At 35.3% G+C, this 16,282-nt stretch overlaps 2 protein-coding genes across 2 annotated transcripts; one reads left to right on the forward strand and one right to left on the reverse strand.

Moving 5' to 3' along the window:
* The first annotated feature begins 4,219 nt into the window (after positions 1-4,219).
* On the forward strand, positions 4,220-9,325 carry LOC138332662 (uncharacterized). Its single transcript, XM_069280657.1, has 5 exons — positions 4,220-4,316; positions 4,852-5,036; positions 6,189-6,225; positions 6,398-6,712; positions 8,601-9,325. The coding sequence occupies exons 1-5, from the start codon at positions 4,220-4,222 to the stop codon at positions 8,951-8,953; spliced, it is 987 nt and encodes a 328-aa protein (XP_069136758.1). The 3' UTR covers positions 8,954-9,325.
* A 5,238-nt stretch (positions 9,326-14,563) lies between these two features.
* LOC138332664 (uncharacterized) lies at positions 14,564-15,995 on the reverse strand. Its single transcript, XM_069280658.1, has 3 exons — positions 15,863-15,995; positions 15,357-15,727; positions 14,564-15,220 (listed from the first exon to the last, which is right to left on the reverse strand). Exons 1-3 carry the CDS (start codon positions 15,993-15,995, stop codon positions 14,564-14,566), a joined length of 1,161 nt encoding a protein of 386 aa, XP_069136759.1.
* Between the last annotated feature and the right edge of the window lie 287 nt (positions 15,996-16,282).

The following is a 16,282-nucleotide window of genomic DNA, read 5'->3' on the forward strand; positions in this document are numbered from 1 at the left end:
TTTGTGATAACATTCACATTAACAATCAATATCGGTCGGTTGTAACGAACACTAGCCATTACATGCGGAACACTAGTGTAAAAAACGACTTCCGATCGATTAAATCCGGATTGTAATGATCGGTATTCGGTTCACTTCTCCAAACCGAACCCTCTCTAAACCGGCCGAAATTGTGTGCACCGACCATGATCGGTTTCGGGAGGTTCCACTGTACATGTCAACTGGTAAGCCAGAATGATTTACTGAGTATTGGAATATGTACATGTATGCTGTTTCAATTTCTTGAAGAATTAATTAATGTAACAACCATTCACCGGGATTTGTAAAAATATCACTCATTAATCAACACCTCCTAGACATCTGCATATACACATTTAAAACAGTTATATAGACAATATAACACTCTGATTAATACAGTTAAATACATTGTACATACGATAAAATAAGTAAAATTTGATACAGATCGCACTTAAGACACAAAACCGTAAAGCTATTTCCGGTTCCTGTTATGTCAGAATGATATACATGTATATGTCTATGTAGGCTGTATCATATTACCTTTCTATAAACTATTTTTCAAAGAAATTTAAACAAATAAAAGAACACCACATGTTGTGATATATAAGTTTAGGCTGCGAAATAAAAGATTGCATCAGCCTAATATCAATAGATACACAGAAAAAATCAGTCGAGCAAAAAAAATATGAAACAAATCATAAACATGATGTGCATGTACATCTTATTCATCCAGCTCTTGTGAATGGTATATCTGATTAATTATGGTAAAGCTATCTACACCAACACTTACATGCGAAGTAATTATATCAATTTAACATATTTATGAAGATGAAACACTACACTATGAAACAAGATCAAAGTTCAATTGTTTGATTACTTACATCCTATTACAATTTATCCCTATTGATGAGATAATCCAATAAAAAACCCTCCAACCTAAAACTCAGACGACACAACTAAAACTGTAGCTTCTCGGGAGTTACTCGTATGTCCATTATAGTAATATGATTGTTATATAGATTGCTCTCTACCCTTACAAGTTACCAATCAACTACCAGGGACAAACTAATCTGGTGTCATTGCGTAATAACATTCCATGTTGAATGCAATTCGATGAAAACTTATTTACTAGGGTAGGGGAATCTTATACCAGGTCAATGTTCCTATACCATGTCCAGTGGAGGATCTAACCGATATCAAGCTAAATCTGGTTTAACGTAGACCGTCCCTTCTGTGACGCCATACGTTTGTTACGTCGCTATCCGAATCCCGGCAAACGTATTTTATTTCTCCGTACCCATCTATTACAACTCGCTTCTGAAATTGGCATTCGAGCAAGTAATTCGTCTAGAAGCTTTTCGAGTGTTTACTTGAAGTGTATCAATCTAAAGGTGTGCCAATCGGTAAAAACTAACAAGGGTAGATGAATAACATAAAATGTTGAAAAATGCTACAGATTCGCCTATTTTTTAATATTTCCAAATCGGTCATAATTTGAAAAATAATGCGGTGAGGTATACTTTTTATTGGCTTTTCGTGTTGCAAATAAGCTATTCTTCATGGAAATTCTAAAGAATTGATTCTTCTTGAGATCATTTTTTCAGAAAAAAAAGAAAACATTATTATTTTGATGCAGTTTTTCACTAAAATTGGGTCCGGACTTAATTTTAAAATAACGATATTTCGTTTTATTGTGGAAAACCCAGCTTATTGAATATATTAATGAATTCTATATCACCTACTGAAGGTATGAACATGTTACAGGTGTATTATTTATATGTTAAAGGATGCTACAGGGAGGAAATATTATTTAATTAAAAATCCTTAAAATCCGAATTATTAAGTCATTTGTACATATCTTTAAGCAACCCTGGAAGAAAAATTAACCCAGTGACATATGATTTTTATGCGGTTTTTGTGATCAGGGTATACCTAAAATCAAAATATCAAAAAATGAACGAAATCCATGAGCGGAAACCAGAAGGGACGGTCTACCTTAATTGATATTACATAGGTATACTATTTCAAGGGTAACCTTATCTATCTTGGTGAATTACCCGCGTACCTATTTATCTAAAATATCTTAATTGATCTATCGATTATCTGAATTGGGGGTAAAATTGATGTTTGTAATAATTTAATTTAGGTCGTCGAGTATCTGTAATGGTAGTATAACAATTATTAGCATGTTTCAAAACCATATTTACAATAAAATATAAGCAAATTAAACGTTCATTACCATAACACCACGCAAAACAACAACATAAATTATGATTTCAGGTGCAGTTATTTGGGATGCTAAATTCTGAAGCAACACCACAGCAACTGACCCCTGCTAATATGTCTGCCACCTAATACTATCCCCAACCGAATCACTTATTTTTTGTAATATCTGACCAGCTTATGTGACTTATTCATGCTAAGCTATATAAAGAGACTGAAAAGCAAACAAGCAAATAAAAAACTCTACTTATTATATAATGTCTAAATCCTCTAAGTTCCCTACACCCAAATATGCACATACGACTCTATTCCTCTCTACTTCCTTCTTTAGAGTCTATAAGATATACACCCCTAGCTGTTTACATTCCTTATAACTGTTTTTTCTGTTTCGAGCCTAAATACTGTTCATAACCACCGCCAGCTGCTTGTCCCCGAAACATGTCTCAATTGGAACTATTTATAGATCACAATGTCATGTTTTTCTTATCTCAAACTCACCCCCGAATGGCCTATCCTAAATCACTTTGTTTAAAACAAAAATAAGAAATGAAAAACTACGTCTTTTTGGTGTCCTTTCTGGCCCCAAAATCTAGAATAAATCCTTACCATATATATCTATAGTATGATTGTGGTGTTTCCGAAATATGGTAATTATCCTAAAAATGCATAATTAGTTTGCGAAGTTTACCATATACAATTCATAGAGTGCATCCTTTAACAACTTTTTATGTCTCCTAAACATTCTTTCGACTCAGTATACATTAAGTTTATTTGCGATTTCTGTCCCTTGTTTCTTGTACAAACACGATCACAAAGTAGGTAGAAATGGAGAAAAAATGTAATTAAAGTCAGCAGAGCACCAAGATCAGTGGGACAGACCACTGCCAACAACATGGTTAAAGTTAGAGCTGGACATATTCAAGAAAAGAAAAGAGGGAACGAAGATACTCACATTGGCAGAGGTGATAGAAATGAACAAATCATCGATTGCTCCTTTAGAGGATGAAGATGAGATGATGCTTGCCCTGGAGTAAGTAACCAAAACCTTTAGATAACTCTGATGGGGTAGACTATTGTTTTTCATTAACCTGTTAATGAAGTAATCATTTTTCTCTTTTATTTCAATTTTTAACTCAAGACAAAGTCCCGGTTTACAAAAATTTATAATTTTGACGGTTTTTCTTTCAATGTCATCAGAATCATTCCAACTCAGAATTAAAAAGTATCCAATCAAAACGTTTCGCTCAATGGCATCGTTACCATAATTTTTTTTATAAATTCAACTTGTTCGAATAAAATATTTCAATAAAATTATTATTATATTCTTCTATTATTACCCTAGCTTATTTCATTCACGTACACATCATTATTCCAGTTTTCACTTAATGGATAGATATCCCGTAAAGAAAGGTTTCATCCATCAAACATGATATATAACCCTATTCACGAAGCCATTGCCTTAGGTATTATGTCATGGGTCTCAACCAAGAAATGTGTGCATACCTGTAATCTGACTTTTATGTTATATTTTATATTAATATCTTACATAATTACTGCCTTTGTGGATAGGTATCTATTGTTATTTACCTTGGACTTTAGCGTATATATACAACCGCCATAAGCATACCAAGGTAAAAAAAAATGAGCAATGTTTTTTAAGAATACAGCATAATATAACATGACATTTTCTTAATAAAACAGATGATGTAATTTTCAGATATCTCCACTGCACAAGATCTGTGATTTATTTCCGAGAGTAACGAATACGTTGTCTGCGACCCCCAGTGGTTGGCAGACTTCTTCGGCATTTTTCTCACGGAAGAATGTTTCCTACCTAAGGATGACCTTCTATTGACCCGCGACCTGGCATTGTACAACACAAAGGGAGAACTGACTCAGACGATGGTTGATGTCTCTTGAGGGGGTTTAGAGAAGAACCAAGATTTCCTTCCTTTTAGATCAGTTTCTTTTTGCCCTGATGGAAAAAATTTGGTCTGATAGTGAAGTTGCCGCTAACGGAAACATCGACAGGAAAACCGATCCTTCAACAGCTGCATACACCATATCAGTACCGAGTCAGCAAAGCCTAATGTGATGCTACACAGACATCAGTGGACATTGAAGATAAAATCACCCATTCTATTCCTCAGCACGCAAGATCGAAAATTGCCCCCATCGTTCCTCCAAAAACACTTATGTCTATGGTTTTCGAGTGTGTTTCCTTCATATAATCGACCCTATATTGAAACTATTTCATCTTCATTCAATCAAACACAACAACTGGATCTTTGCCCAAACGTTTCTGAGGAAGTACAGGACGGATAACACTGCAGGCCAATGTCATTTGGGCAAGAAACCAATATATGCGAACCATAAACATCCAGTGACAATTTGCGTTTTGAGTCTCTACAAAATAACATATAAGAACGGTATTTGGTTGTTTTTCGAAGTCCAATGACCCGTTGCCGAATTGATTTTGTCCATGCATGTAGAGCGATCCACGATAGCCCTGACTGTCTTCAGTACAACAGAATCCAGCCTTCCCTCGGATTCCGGACGACACGTGCGAAATTCCATCGAGAAGATTGTTGCAGAAACCTTGCAAATGAGCAATCAAAAGCACTTCCAGTTCACACACCAACTCCATTGTAGCTGTTACGTGGGATCTTACGATACTCCTGTACATCTGTACGGTGTCATCAATTCTGAGAGGGGCGTACCATGCAAAGGCGGAGACTGTCACGGAAAAACATCGTTTGGCAAAGAGTGATGCAATCTTCTGGGACATTAAAGAGGTAAAGATTTTAACTGTACGTCAATATAGAGATTGAACAGAGTGTTGATTGTGTTAGAGGTGGTATGGGATACAGACATATTCAATGTAGCGCGTTAGTGCTGTAGTCAGGATGGCCGTGGATAGAGTTCGGATTGTTAAATGTTATAGCTGCTGTTTGATTTAAAATATAACAATGACAGCTTTCATTTATTTTTGAAATATATCTATTTTTTTCAATTTGATCATATATCAATAATGTCCTTTTCGAATAAAATTTGAGATAACCGATGCGGAACGACTTCCGGTATGTATCGTTGTCAGGGTAGTAATGGGGTCCCAAATGGAGTGAGCCGCCATATTTGATTTTCAACTGAGGAAAGTAACTGTGATATAGCCTATTGATGGTATGATCGTTGAGTTGTTGAATGTTTGTCATGTATGTATAGGTCTACGAACACGATATAGACTAATTTCTAGTCATAGCAGTTTGAATAGACAAGTGTTTACGTGGTGTTCGTAGGCCTATTTTGAATGCAAAGACGGGTGGGGGGTGGTAAAGCTGAAGATACTGTTTCGGATAGGCTACCTGTAATGTTTTTTTTCCCGGAAACCTGTATATGATCTGTTTACCTACCGTTCGCTTCGACGCTCCCGGCATTGTTCTCTGACAATCAGATTTTCTGTATATTTAGGTGAGACGAATGACCGTACTCACATACTGACAACTCTTATTATCATTATTATCATTTTGAAATCCGTCAACTTATAAAGCAAAATCTTATCGAGGCATGAACTAGAAGTAGTCCGAACCTGACTGCGTTTGTATTTATACGTCATTGCGATTACGCTAATTTGAACGCAACTCCCCCTCCCATTGACTATATAGGGGCATGTGTAAATATAAATAGATACTAAAATAAATGTTTTAGTTTTTACTGGCATTTAAAAATATATTGTTATCACAATTTGATCATAACCTGTTACAAAGACAAAAAACAAAACAGCAAGGAATACCTAAGCTAATTTTTATAATCTTGAAATTACTGATAGTTTTAGAATAATACAACAAGATTATCATTTCATTTAGACGTTGGTCGAAATATTTATAGTACATAAACAGTTAGAAACCAATAATTATTTGTTTTATTATTGTTATTTTTATTATTCAAAGGTCTCTGGAAATACACACAAGGATGAGAATGCATCGAGTAAGTATTTTATTATAAAAAGATAATGATTCAGATCCATGTGATTCACTTACCTGTTTTGAGTCATTTATCGTGATATTGGCCACAGCTTAGCTTCTTATAATATAATATAAAGTAGTCACTTCCATCCTTATTACTTACAAAGTTGTTGCAATATTTTAAAACATTTCAGGAATAGGAATAGCTACCATATCTAACCGTCGGCCGACGCCACAAGAGCTTGGTCGTCTCTCGCGTCTGGTTGACGCGTCTCAATGTGATAGGCTATTTGTGGAACTTGGTCTACCATTACCAGAGGTCCAGCAAACTAAGTTTGAAGCACGAAGTCTGGCTGGAATCACAGTAATCACCAAGATGTTTCTGAAATGGACGAATACATACCCAAATCAGACACTCTCTGATATCAAGGAGGCAATGGCAACTGTTGACATGGCAACTGATCGTATCAATGAAGTTTTGGAAAAGAACGAAGACTTGACTGACCAAGGTTAGAGAAATCATTATAATTTCCAGCATATTATCTTGATCTCACAGAATAAGCGATAATTTCTTTATCAACTAATTATTTCGGAGGTGTTTTATATTAATTTTTATATCGTTATCGTACACGTCACCGAAACGCTTGATTATCCACGCGTGTTTCACCAAAACGCTTGTAATCCTCGCGTGTTTTGAACAAAACCTTTTATGGACCATCAAAGATGCATATATATTATTTCAGCTGTATGCTTAGGAAATGCATGAACAAGTCAAGCCAACGCTAAGTGAGAAGGAAATCGTAGAGAACAATCAACTAAATAATTTTACATTGACCACAGTGTTAAACTTTGTTAACGTTTTGTACTGTATTATTAACACAAAGGAATATTAGTTAGCTATTTTGTTCTATAATCAAAGTTTAGTTTCTCATATAGCATTATATAGAGAAAAAAGTTTGGGTCCTTCTGCTCAAACTCCAACAAGGGTAGCTATAATGAAATCAGGCACATTTTGAACTAAACAATCCTGAAATTCTAATATTTGTACCTATTTATTATCAAAATTGATATTTTGCACTTAAATCTCAATATGGATTTCCAAATTCATATCATAGTTATCTAGGAACAATTACTTGTCCTAAAACATTTTTACTTTTGAAATTCTTAATTAGCCAGCCAATCAGCGGCCGGGTTAAAATTCTATCCTGGGCTCAATCTTGTATACACAGGGGCCATTTCGAAGGTCTTGTTTTATTTAGTTGGTTGTTCCATATAGCAGAAATTGAAATTCCAATATTCACCTATAACGTAAAGTGTATTTAGGCTGTATGTCAAATCTGTAATATGAACTTGATCGGTCACGTGGTTTGTCCAGGGCAGGGCTTCACCTTCGGAGTAATTCTGAAAACGTGAAATGTTGAACTTACACACTGTGTTGATTAATTGCAAATTATTTATTAATATTGAAATAGTATTCATGCTGTTTAAGTTAATTATTGGGTTTATAATTAAACTTCCTGAATATAATGAAAAAATAGGAAAAGTCCCCAGGCAAGATGAGATAATCCATTACATAACCATGTACCCCTATAATATAGAAAATGTCAAGATTTTGGAAGAAAACCAGATATACCAAACCTTTTACATATTCAAATTTACAAGGAACATGGTTCCAGAGCCGTTCTGTGTAAAATATACAAATTGAACAAAGATCAAACCTTTAATGAGCACAAAAGTTGCATGTCTTCGTCCATGACTGGAATCTGTGCAACCAACACATATATCCGGAAATCTTGAATGACCCTGAAACACCATTAATATGTTTCATGAACAGAACAAATATTCACGAAATGGTATGTTTCATCATTATAACATAAAAAACATACTTTTAATAAACTATTTAGCCCTATTATTACAATTAATTAGTACAGTTAGTTAAATTAGCTTAACTGTGATTAATAGTATGTAATACAATAAATTGCAACCCCAGACCCCCCACATCAATTATACCTGGTAGATATAAATAGCAAAACCCCAAACTGTGATTAATAGTATGTAATACAATAAATTATCTCCCCTTAATGTTACAAATTTCAAATGTTTAAGCTGTAACTTATGTTTTATACCTTTATGGCTTTCGCCACTCCAATATGGCGTAGACGAGTTTTAGAGTAAGTTTTAGTATTAATAAACATTGGTTCAATATACGCTGTATCTTTTAATTGTACCTATTTATTTGGGGAGCATAAAACCGCAAAACTCGTCGATAAAGAAGTTGAAGTAAATACCGTATACAATCCTAAATAAGGCATACAACGATATTGTCTTTTTTTCTTCAATTTAACTACATGCGTTCGTCTGTGTTGATGTATAACATATATTTTAATCTCGTTGCAGACATTGTCCCGATCGACGTCTGGACAAGAGCTCCCTCTGATGAAGAAATCAAGAGAATTGTTCCAAATATTGGTAACACATTCTATAATCTCTGTCTCGAGCTCGGGTTGTCTCCTCCAATCATAGAGCAGCACGAAATTGGCCATCCCATCACATTCCAGTCGAGAATGTGTGCCCTGCTTCAATGTTGGGTAAACGAGTTCAAGACAGATGCAACTATTGGCAGTCTATTGATAGCGATGAAGGCATGTCGAATTGACTGGTACACTACAGCGCAGATTTTGTCACAGGAAAGTGGTGCAAGTGAATCAAGTGAAGACCGTGCGAGCTGGTTCAGATGTGGTATTCTATGATGTACGTGTGACTTTTAAGGCATGATTCAATAAAAGTTATGGTGAAGAACTTTTAGCTAGGAAAGCCGTAAATCATTAGAAGGATCAATAACATTGTTACTGTAGCTTATATATTGATCTATTGATAACAAAGATATTCGGTTGTATACGATCGATAACGTGGACGAAGTGGAAAAAAACTGCATGTAAGACCAATTATTGACAAAGAAAAGAAATAATACAAAGGACTATTGTAAAATGTGGACTCATCAATTTTTCAACGAATAGTTAAGAAAATTACGTTGCTGTATTTGTAAATATTAAGTTCATTCAGGATTCATTTGTAATGTAATCTTTAGTTGCCATCTAAAATATGCACTTTTGACATTTTTTCTCTTTTTCCATCAATTTTTCAACGAATCGTTTTTGTACAAGAAACAAGAGAGGGAAATCTCAAATAAACTTAATGTTTACTGAGTCGAAAGAATGTTTAGGAGACATAAAGTTTGTTAAAGGATACACTCTATGAATTGTATATGGAAAACTTCGCAAACTAATCATGCATTTTTAGGATAATTACCATAGTAATTTCGGAAACACCACAATCATACTATATATATATAATGGTAAGGATTTATTCAACATTTTGGGGCCAGAAAGGACATCAATCAGACGTAGTTTTTTATTTCTTAATTTTGTTTTAAACAAAGTGATTTAGGAAAGGCCATTTGGGGGTGAGTTTGGGATAAGAACAACATGACATTGTGATCTATACATAGTTCCAATTGAGACATGTTTCGGGGACAAGCAGCTGGCGGTGACTATGAACAGTATTTAGGTTCGAAACAGAAAACACAGTTATAAGGAATGTAAACAGCAAGGGGTTTATATCATATAGACTCTAAAGAAGGAAGTGGAGAGGAATAGAGTCGTATGTACATATTTGGGTGTAGGGAACTTAGAGGATTTAGACATTATATAATAAGTAGAGTTTTTTATTTGCTTGTTTGCTTTTCAGTCTCCTTATTTAGCTTAGCTTTAATAAGTCACATACGCTGGTCAGATAATACAAAAAATAAGTGATTCGGTTGGGGATAATATTAGGTGGCAGACATATTAGCAGGGGTCAGTTGTTGTGGTGTTGCTTCAGAATTTAGCATCCCAAATAACTGCACCTGAAATCATAATTTTTGTTGTTGTTTTGCGTGGTGTTATGGTATGAACCTTTGATTTGCTTATATTTTATTGTAAACATGGTTTTGAAACATGCTAATAATGGTTTTACTACAATTTGAGTTACTCGACGACCAATAAAATAAATTATTACAAACATCAATTTTATCCCCAATTTAGATAATCGATAGATCAATTAAGATATTTTAAATAAATAGGTACGCGGGTAATTTTCCAAGGTAGATAAGGTAACCCTTGAAATAAAGTATACCTATTTAATAGATCTTTCAATTAAACCAGATTTAGCTTGATATCGGCTAGGTCCTCCACTGGTACAGGAACATTGACCTGGTATAAGATTCTCCTACCCTAGTAAATAAACTTTCATCGAATTGCATTCAACATGGAATGTTATTACGCCATGACACCATATTAGTTTTCCCTGGTAGTTGATTGGTAACTTTAAAGGGTAGAAAGCAATCTATATAACAATCATATTGCTATATTGGACAACTGTACAAGTAACTCCCGAGAAGCTACAGTAGTGTAGTCTGTGTTTTAGGTTGGATGGTTTTTATTTGATTATCTCATCAATAGGAATAAATTGTTTATGTAATATGATGTAAGTAATCAAACAATTGAACTATGATCTTGCTTCATAGTATAATATATCACCTTCATCAATATGTTTAATAATTATAATTATTTCGCATGTAAGTGTTGATGTAGATAGCTTTTCCATAATCAATCAGATATACCATTCACAAGAGCTGTGTGAATAAGATGTACATGCACATCAGGTTTCATAGTGTAGTGTTTCATTTTTTATAAATATGTTAAATGATTATAATTAATTCGCGTGTAAGTGTTGGTGTTGATAGCTTTTCCATAATTAATCAGATATACCATTCACAAGAGCTGTGTGAATAAGATGTACATGCACATCAGGTTTATGATTTGTTTCATGATTGTTTTGCTCGACTGTTTTTTTTCTGTTTATCTATTGATATAAGGCTGATGCAATCTTTTATTTCGCAGCCTAAACTTATAGATCACAACAATTGGTGTTTTTTTTATTTGTTTAAATTTTTTGAAAAATAGTTTATAGAAATGTTATATGATACAGCCTACATAGATATATACATGTATAGCATTCTGACATAACAGGAACCGGAAATAGCTTTACGGTTTTGTGTCTTAAGTGCGATCTGTATCATATTTTACTTATTTTATCGTATGTACAATGTATTTAACTGTATTAATCAGAGTGCTATATTGTCTATAAAACTGTTTTAAATGCGTAAATGCAGTTGTCTACGAGGTGTTGATTAATGAGTGATATTTTTACAAATCCCGGTGAATGGTTGTTACATTAATTAATTCTTCATGAAATTGAAACAGCATACATGTACATATTCCAATCCTCAGTAAATTATTCTGGATTACCAGTTGACATGTACCTTTATTTCAAGTGATATAATTTAAATATGTATTCGAATACAATTTTTACATCAATTTTAATCATTTTAACAAGTTTTATTGCAAACATTAAGGCTAGCTCTCAGTACTGTGTATAATTTGCCATCAGATAAGAAAGACATTCTGATCATTCTGATTTTAATTAAAATAAAAAAAAAAGAAAAAAAATTACTTATGAATAAAAGTTTTGACTTTTTGATACAGGTAAAATATTGTACTTACACTTACTTAAAAAAACATACTGCGTACAACATGACGGTTGATTTATATGTAACCTTTATCATTGTTTATATTTATTTGCGTATATTGTGTATGCATACATTTGCTTAAGTTTACCAATGTAGAAATAGAAGTGAGTTTTTAAACTTGTATTTCGATTCTTATCGCTTAGGAAAAAACTAAATTGATAGTCTAATTATCTTCATGCACAATTCAAAAAAAATAATCTGAATTTCTTTTGTAAGACCAAATTCACACATTTTTCATTGGTGAAACACATCTATTTTCAAGAAATAAGTTTAAGATATTGTCTTGATAATAAGGAATTGTCACTCAATGATTTTGAATACTTAAATCATTAAAATAGTTTGAGATGGTATTGCTATGCAACGACTTTATTCGTTACTATATTTAAATCATTTTGATTTTAGTAAAGACACAGATATATTCAGAGAATGTGTATAATTTCAGCAATAATCAGAAAATATATATAATATTAAGATAGCTGTATATTTATCTTAGCTTATGTAGCTTTATTTCTTGATATGTACATTAAGTAAGTATATGTTCGGATTTTTTTCGGTTTTTATTGTTATGTCATGTCCAATTGACTGCGATTAAAAAAACCCAAAACAAATCTATTCATTATCTATGTAAAAAGCATGAATTATTTATATTTTAAGTTTAAATACATGGATGTGCTAAATAAAGCAACAAAAGCATTACTTCTTAAGCTAACCTTATCTAGTTGATCCTTATGAATCGATGTGCTGTGATAATTTGGAATGAAGATAATCAAACAAAATAATCATAAAATTTATATACTCTTTCGTTTCTTTGCTTTTCTTTTGTTATTTCTTAGCAAGAAATCCTTAATTTGACAGAATTTTATTAAAGAAGGCATCCAAAATATACTCATAGAATTTCAAAATCGGAACAATAAGTGAATTTAAGGAGTTTGCATATTACCTTGTCCGAATGGTAAAAACAATGTTAAATTTTATTTGCATTATACTTCAGTACAAAATGGTCTATTTTAACCGCAATTTGACTGGAGGTGGATTTTGAAATGGATTATAAAAGATACGTTGAATTATGTAGATATGACAACGGAAATTTGATACCAGCGCGCCACGTTGCATCCTCTTTGTTCTTATGAACGCACGGCCTGGAATACGAAAGCGAAAAGTAATGATTATGTAAATAGTTTTAAAGTCCTCCGTTTAAGTAAAACGGAACTCAGAACCAGTTCCGAGTTCCGTTTAAGGAAATTCTCTATCATTTTAGATAAAAGTTGTCAATGTGCTTTGCACATATTAGGAATGTTGCCTGTTGGCCTTTTTAATGGATTAATATTGGTAAATCCACTTTCATTTAGTTTTCGATCAACTCCCATTTCTCGGAACCAGTTCCGAGTTCCGTTTAAGGAAATTTTCTATTATTTAAGATGTAATTATTATATATGCCTAAGACATATGAGAAATGTTGCTTGTTGGCTTTTTTAAGGGATTAATATTGGTAAATCAACTTTAATTTAGTTTTCGATCAACTCCTATTTCCGAGTTCCGTTTAAGATTTTTTTAATGAACAGTCTAGGAACCAGACTTGAGTTCCGTTTAAGCCGATGCTGGCGTAGAGATTGCTGTTAAAGACTGAATATCCTGATGCTTATAATCGCACTTGATTCATAAGTGAATGCATGATACATGTAGCTGATAGGCATATATTTTGGATTTTGATAGTTGAAAATTGTAACCTTTATATCTTAGAAAGTACCAAAGAGATCGTTATCAAATTTTATAGGTTGAATTCCCTTAGGATGTTGTTGTGCATATGGCATTTTTGGATAGATCTATTAAAACAATGGCTCTGAAGGACATTGGTTGTCGATGGGCCATAAAACTTGTTCAAACAAATTCAACAAGATGGCCAAGAGGCAGCCATCTTGTATTTTGATATTTACAGTTAAAAAAAAAACAGAGAAAAGATCTCTCTTTCCATTGTCAGAAATATATAATACTTTGGTAGGCGCCAATAATTCTCTGGGATCTTTTGTACTGTACTGTCATCAATCATTTTCGAGTGATAGCTTCAATTGTATATTCCATTTTCAAGGTATTACTTTTTCTAATTGTAATGTACATTGAAACCCAGGTCCCAGATCCATTTCAGATTATACCATATAATAAAAATTAAACCAGACCTGAGTTCCTTTTAACCCCACTCTTGCAAATTTCATGTTAAAGCTTACTATGCCAGTTAAACAGATATACATTTGAGATTTAAAACAATAATAGTTTTTTTTTTAGATAACCTCTTGCGTGTCTAAGGACAGGCAGTCGTCATTTTGTTTTAACTCTGCTTAAATAGAACACGTCTACCGGCCCCTAAATAAAGCGCATGGATCGACACACTTGCGCTCAGTCGTGTACATATAGACCTAGCAGTTGTCCACTGTGTATCACCTACTAATACGTAAAAAAAACACTTACCTGTAAATCTGTGTAGGGCTTATTTTAGCAAGAATACATGTCAAACCCTCTATGTTGTCATTTAGATGTTTGTTATTACCTAAATACAATCCCTGGATTGCAGCTGCCAAGTCTTCATACTCAAATGCCTCCTCACATCTTTCTTCACATGGAACTGTCAATTCCACAATGACCATCTTCTTTCCCTGTGTTGACCATATGAGGATATCTGGACGCAGATTGGTCTGGATGATTTCGGGGGATGCCAGTCTTCTGTCTAGATCGACCCTCATCTCCCAGTTCTGTGCGCCGTCAAGGATACCCCCTGGTGAACAGTTGAAGAAGTGTGTCCTCCCTCCCTGCCTCGTACGAAGTTGATGAATGTACAACTCGTAGCAGGCTTCCGCTTCTTAATCCTCTCCCTCTCCAGGATGTTAGCCAGTTCCTTTAGCACCTTGTCATGGCGCCATTTGTAGCGTCCTCGCGTAAGAACGACATTGCATCCTGATAGTACATGAGCAAGGTTCCCTGGTCGGTTGCACAATGGACAGTCTGGAGTCTCAGTCAAGCCCCATCTATGGAGGTTAGTAGGCGAGGGAAGCAGGTCGTAAACTGACCTCAGCAGGAACTGGATTCGGCAAGGTTCCATGCGCCAGATGTCCGACCAAGACAGTCTTCTGTCTGTAGTTCCCCACCTCGTCCATGCTCCCTGGGCTCCCATCTCCACCACTTTGGCCTTCCTGATTTCCTCCTCCATTTTCCTGATGTCGTCCTGTACCATCTTCCTCTTGCCGGCTTTATCTGATGTCCCCCAGCGCAGCACATGACTTGTACCCAGTCCCTGGCGTCCTACGCACGTTGTACCAACGATGTCTTGATGGCTCAGGCGGATCTCAGCTGCTTCTACTGCGTTGCTTTCAGACCATTTTCCTCCCCGTTCTCGTCTCTATGCCCGCGAGTCTGATCTTATCGCCTTTTGAGTCCTTCACAGTCATCACCTGTCTTGCCTTAGCCACCTTGAACTCCCCAAACAGTGATGAAATTGGGAGTTGTAGTTTGGCTGATTAGCTGTGCAAGCCAACGCTCGTGAAGCTTGGGGGTACTGCTAGCCATCTTCGCAGGAACTTGCTGATGGTTCTTTCCAGTGCCTTTACTGTCGTTTTGGTAACCTCATAAAATATGAGCGGCCACGTCAGACGAGGTAGAAGTCCGTACTGGAAGAGCAACGCCTTGAATTTCCCTGGAAGTCTTATCTTGTCGATCGCTCCTAGTCCTTCTTTTACCTGTCCTTGCAGCCTTCTGATGTTGTTAGAGTCATTTAGGTTAGCATCAAACCACTTCCCCAGACACTTGATTGGGTTGTTGACGATTGAAGGGAATCTCTTCGCCCTGAATAGGCATCGAGAACTTCTCCGTGACCTTGCCTCTCTTGATGAATAATCTCCATGACTTCCTGGGTTTGAATTTCATCCTTGCCCATTCCACAGTCTCCTCCAGTACATTTAGTATATACCGGGCCTGGACATGTGTTGTTGTAGTCACTGTCAGATCATCCATGAAGCTTCTGTTAGGTGGTAGTCGAATCTACGATGACGTCTTCGGGCCTCTACTTTCTCTGCTGCTGCCTTGATAATCAGGTTCATCCCCATCACGAACAGGATCGCCAAAATGATGCAGCCAGTGACGATCCCCTTCTCCAACGCCTGCCACGCTGTAATCATGTCTTCCACTGTGAATCGGAGCTTGGTGTTGCTGAAATAGCTCCTGATTATCTATCCCCTAGACGTGGTCCGGGATGTGGTAGTGCTGCAGCGCATCATGGATCAACTTGTGTGGTATTGAACCATAGGCATTAGCGAGGTCCAGCCAGATGACAGTGAGGTATCCGTGCTTGATCTTAGCTTCCTTGATGAGCTGGTTGATGGCACTCATGTGTTCAACACACCCCGGGAAGCCTGGGATCCAAGGAACCAGACCTGAGTTCCTTTTAACCCCGCGCTTGCAAATT

This window comes from Argopecten irradians, chromosome 10, assembly GCF_041381155.1.
Source record: "Argopecten irradians isolate NY chromosome 10, Ai_NY, whole genome shotgun sequence".
NCBI classification, from domain to species: Eukaryota; Metazoa; Mollusca; class Bivalvia; order Pectinida; family Pectinidae; genus Argopecten; species Argopecten irradians.

Coding starts and splice junctions, on each gene's coding strand:
- LOC138332662 (XM_069280657.1), top strand. CDS start 4,220: ATGGAAAAAATTTGGTCTGATAGTGAAGTTGCCGCTAACGGAAACATC. Junction 4,317..4,851: donor ATACACCATATCAGTACCGA/GTCAGCAAAGCC, acceptor CTTGCAAATGAG/CAATCAAAAGCACTTCCAGT. Junction 6,713..8,600: donor CGAAGACTTGACTGACCAAG/GTTAGAGAAATC, acceptor ATCTCGTTGCAG/ACATTGTCCCGATCGACGTC.
- LOC138332664 (XM_069280658.1), bottom strand. CDS start 15,995: ATGATTACAGCGTGGCAGGCGTTGGAGAAGGGGATCGTCACTGGCTGC. Junction 15,728..15,862: donor AGAGGCCCGAAGACGTCATC/GTAGATTCGACT, acceptor ATTCAAACCCAG/GAAGTCATGGAGATTATTCA. Junction 15,221..15,356: donor TACCCCCAAGCTTCACGAGC/GTTGGCTTGCAC, acceptor TCGCGGGCATAG/AGACGAGAACGGGGAGGAAA.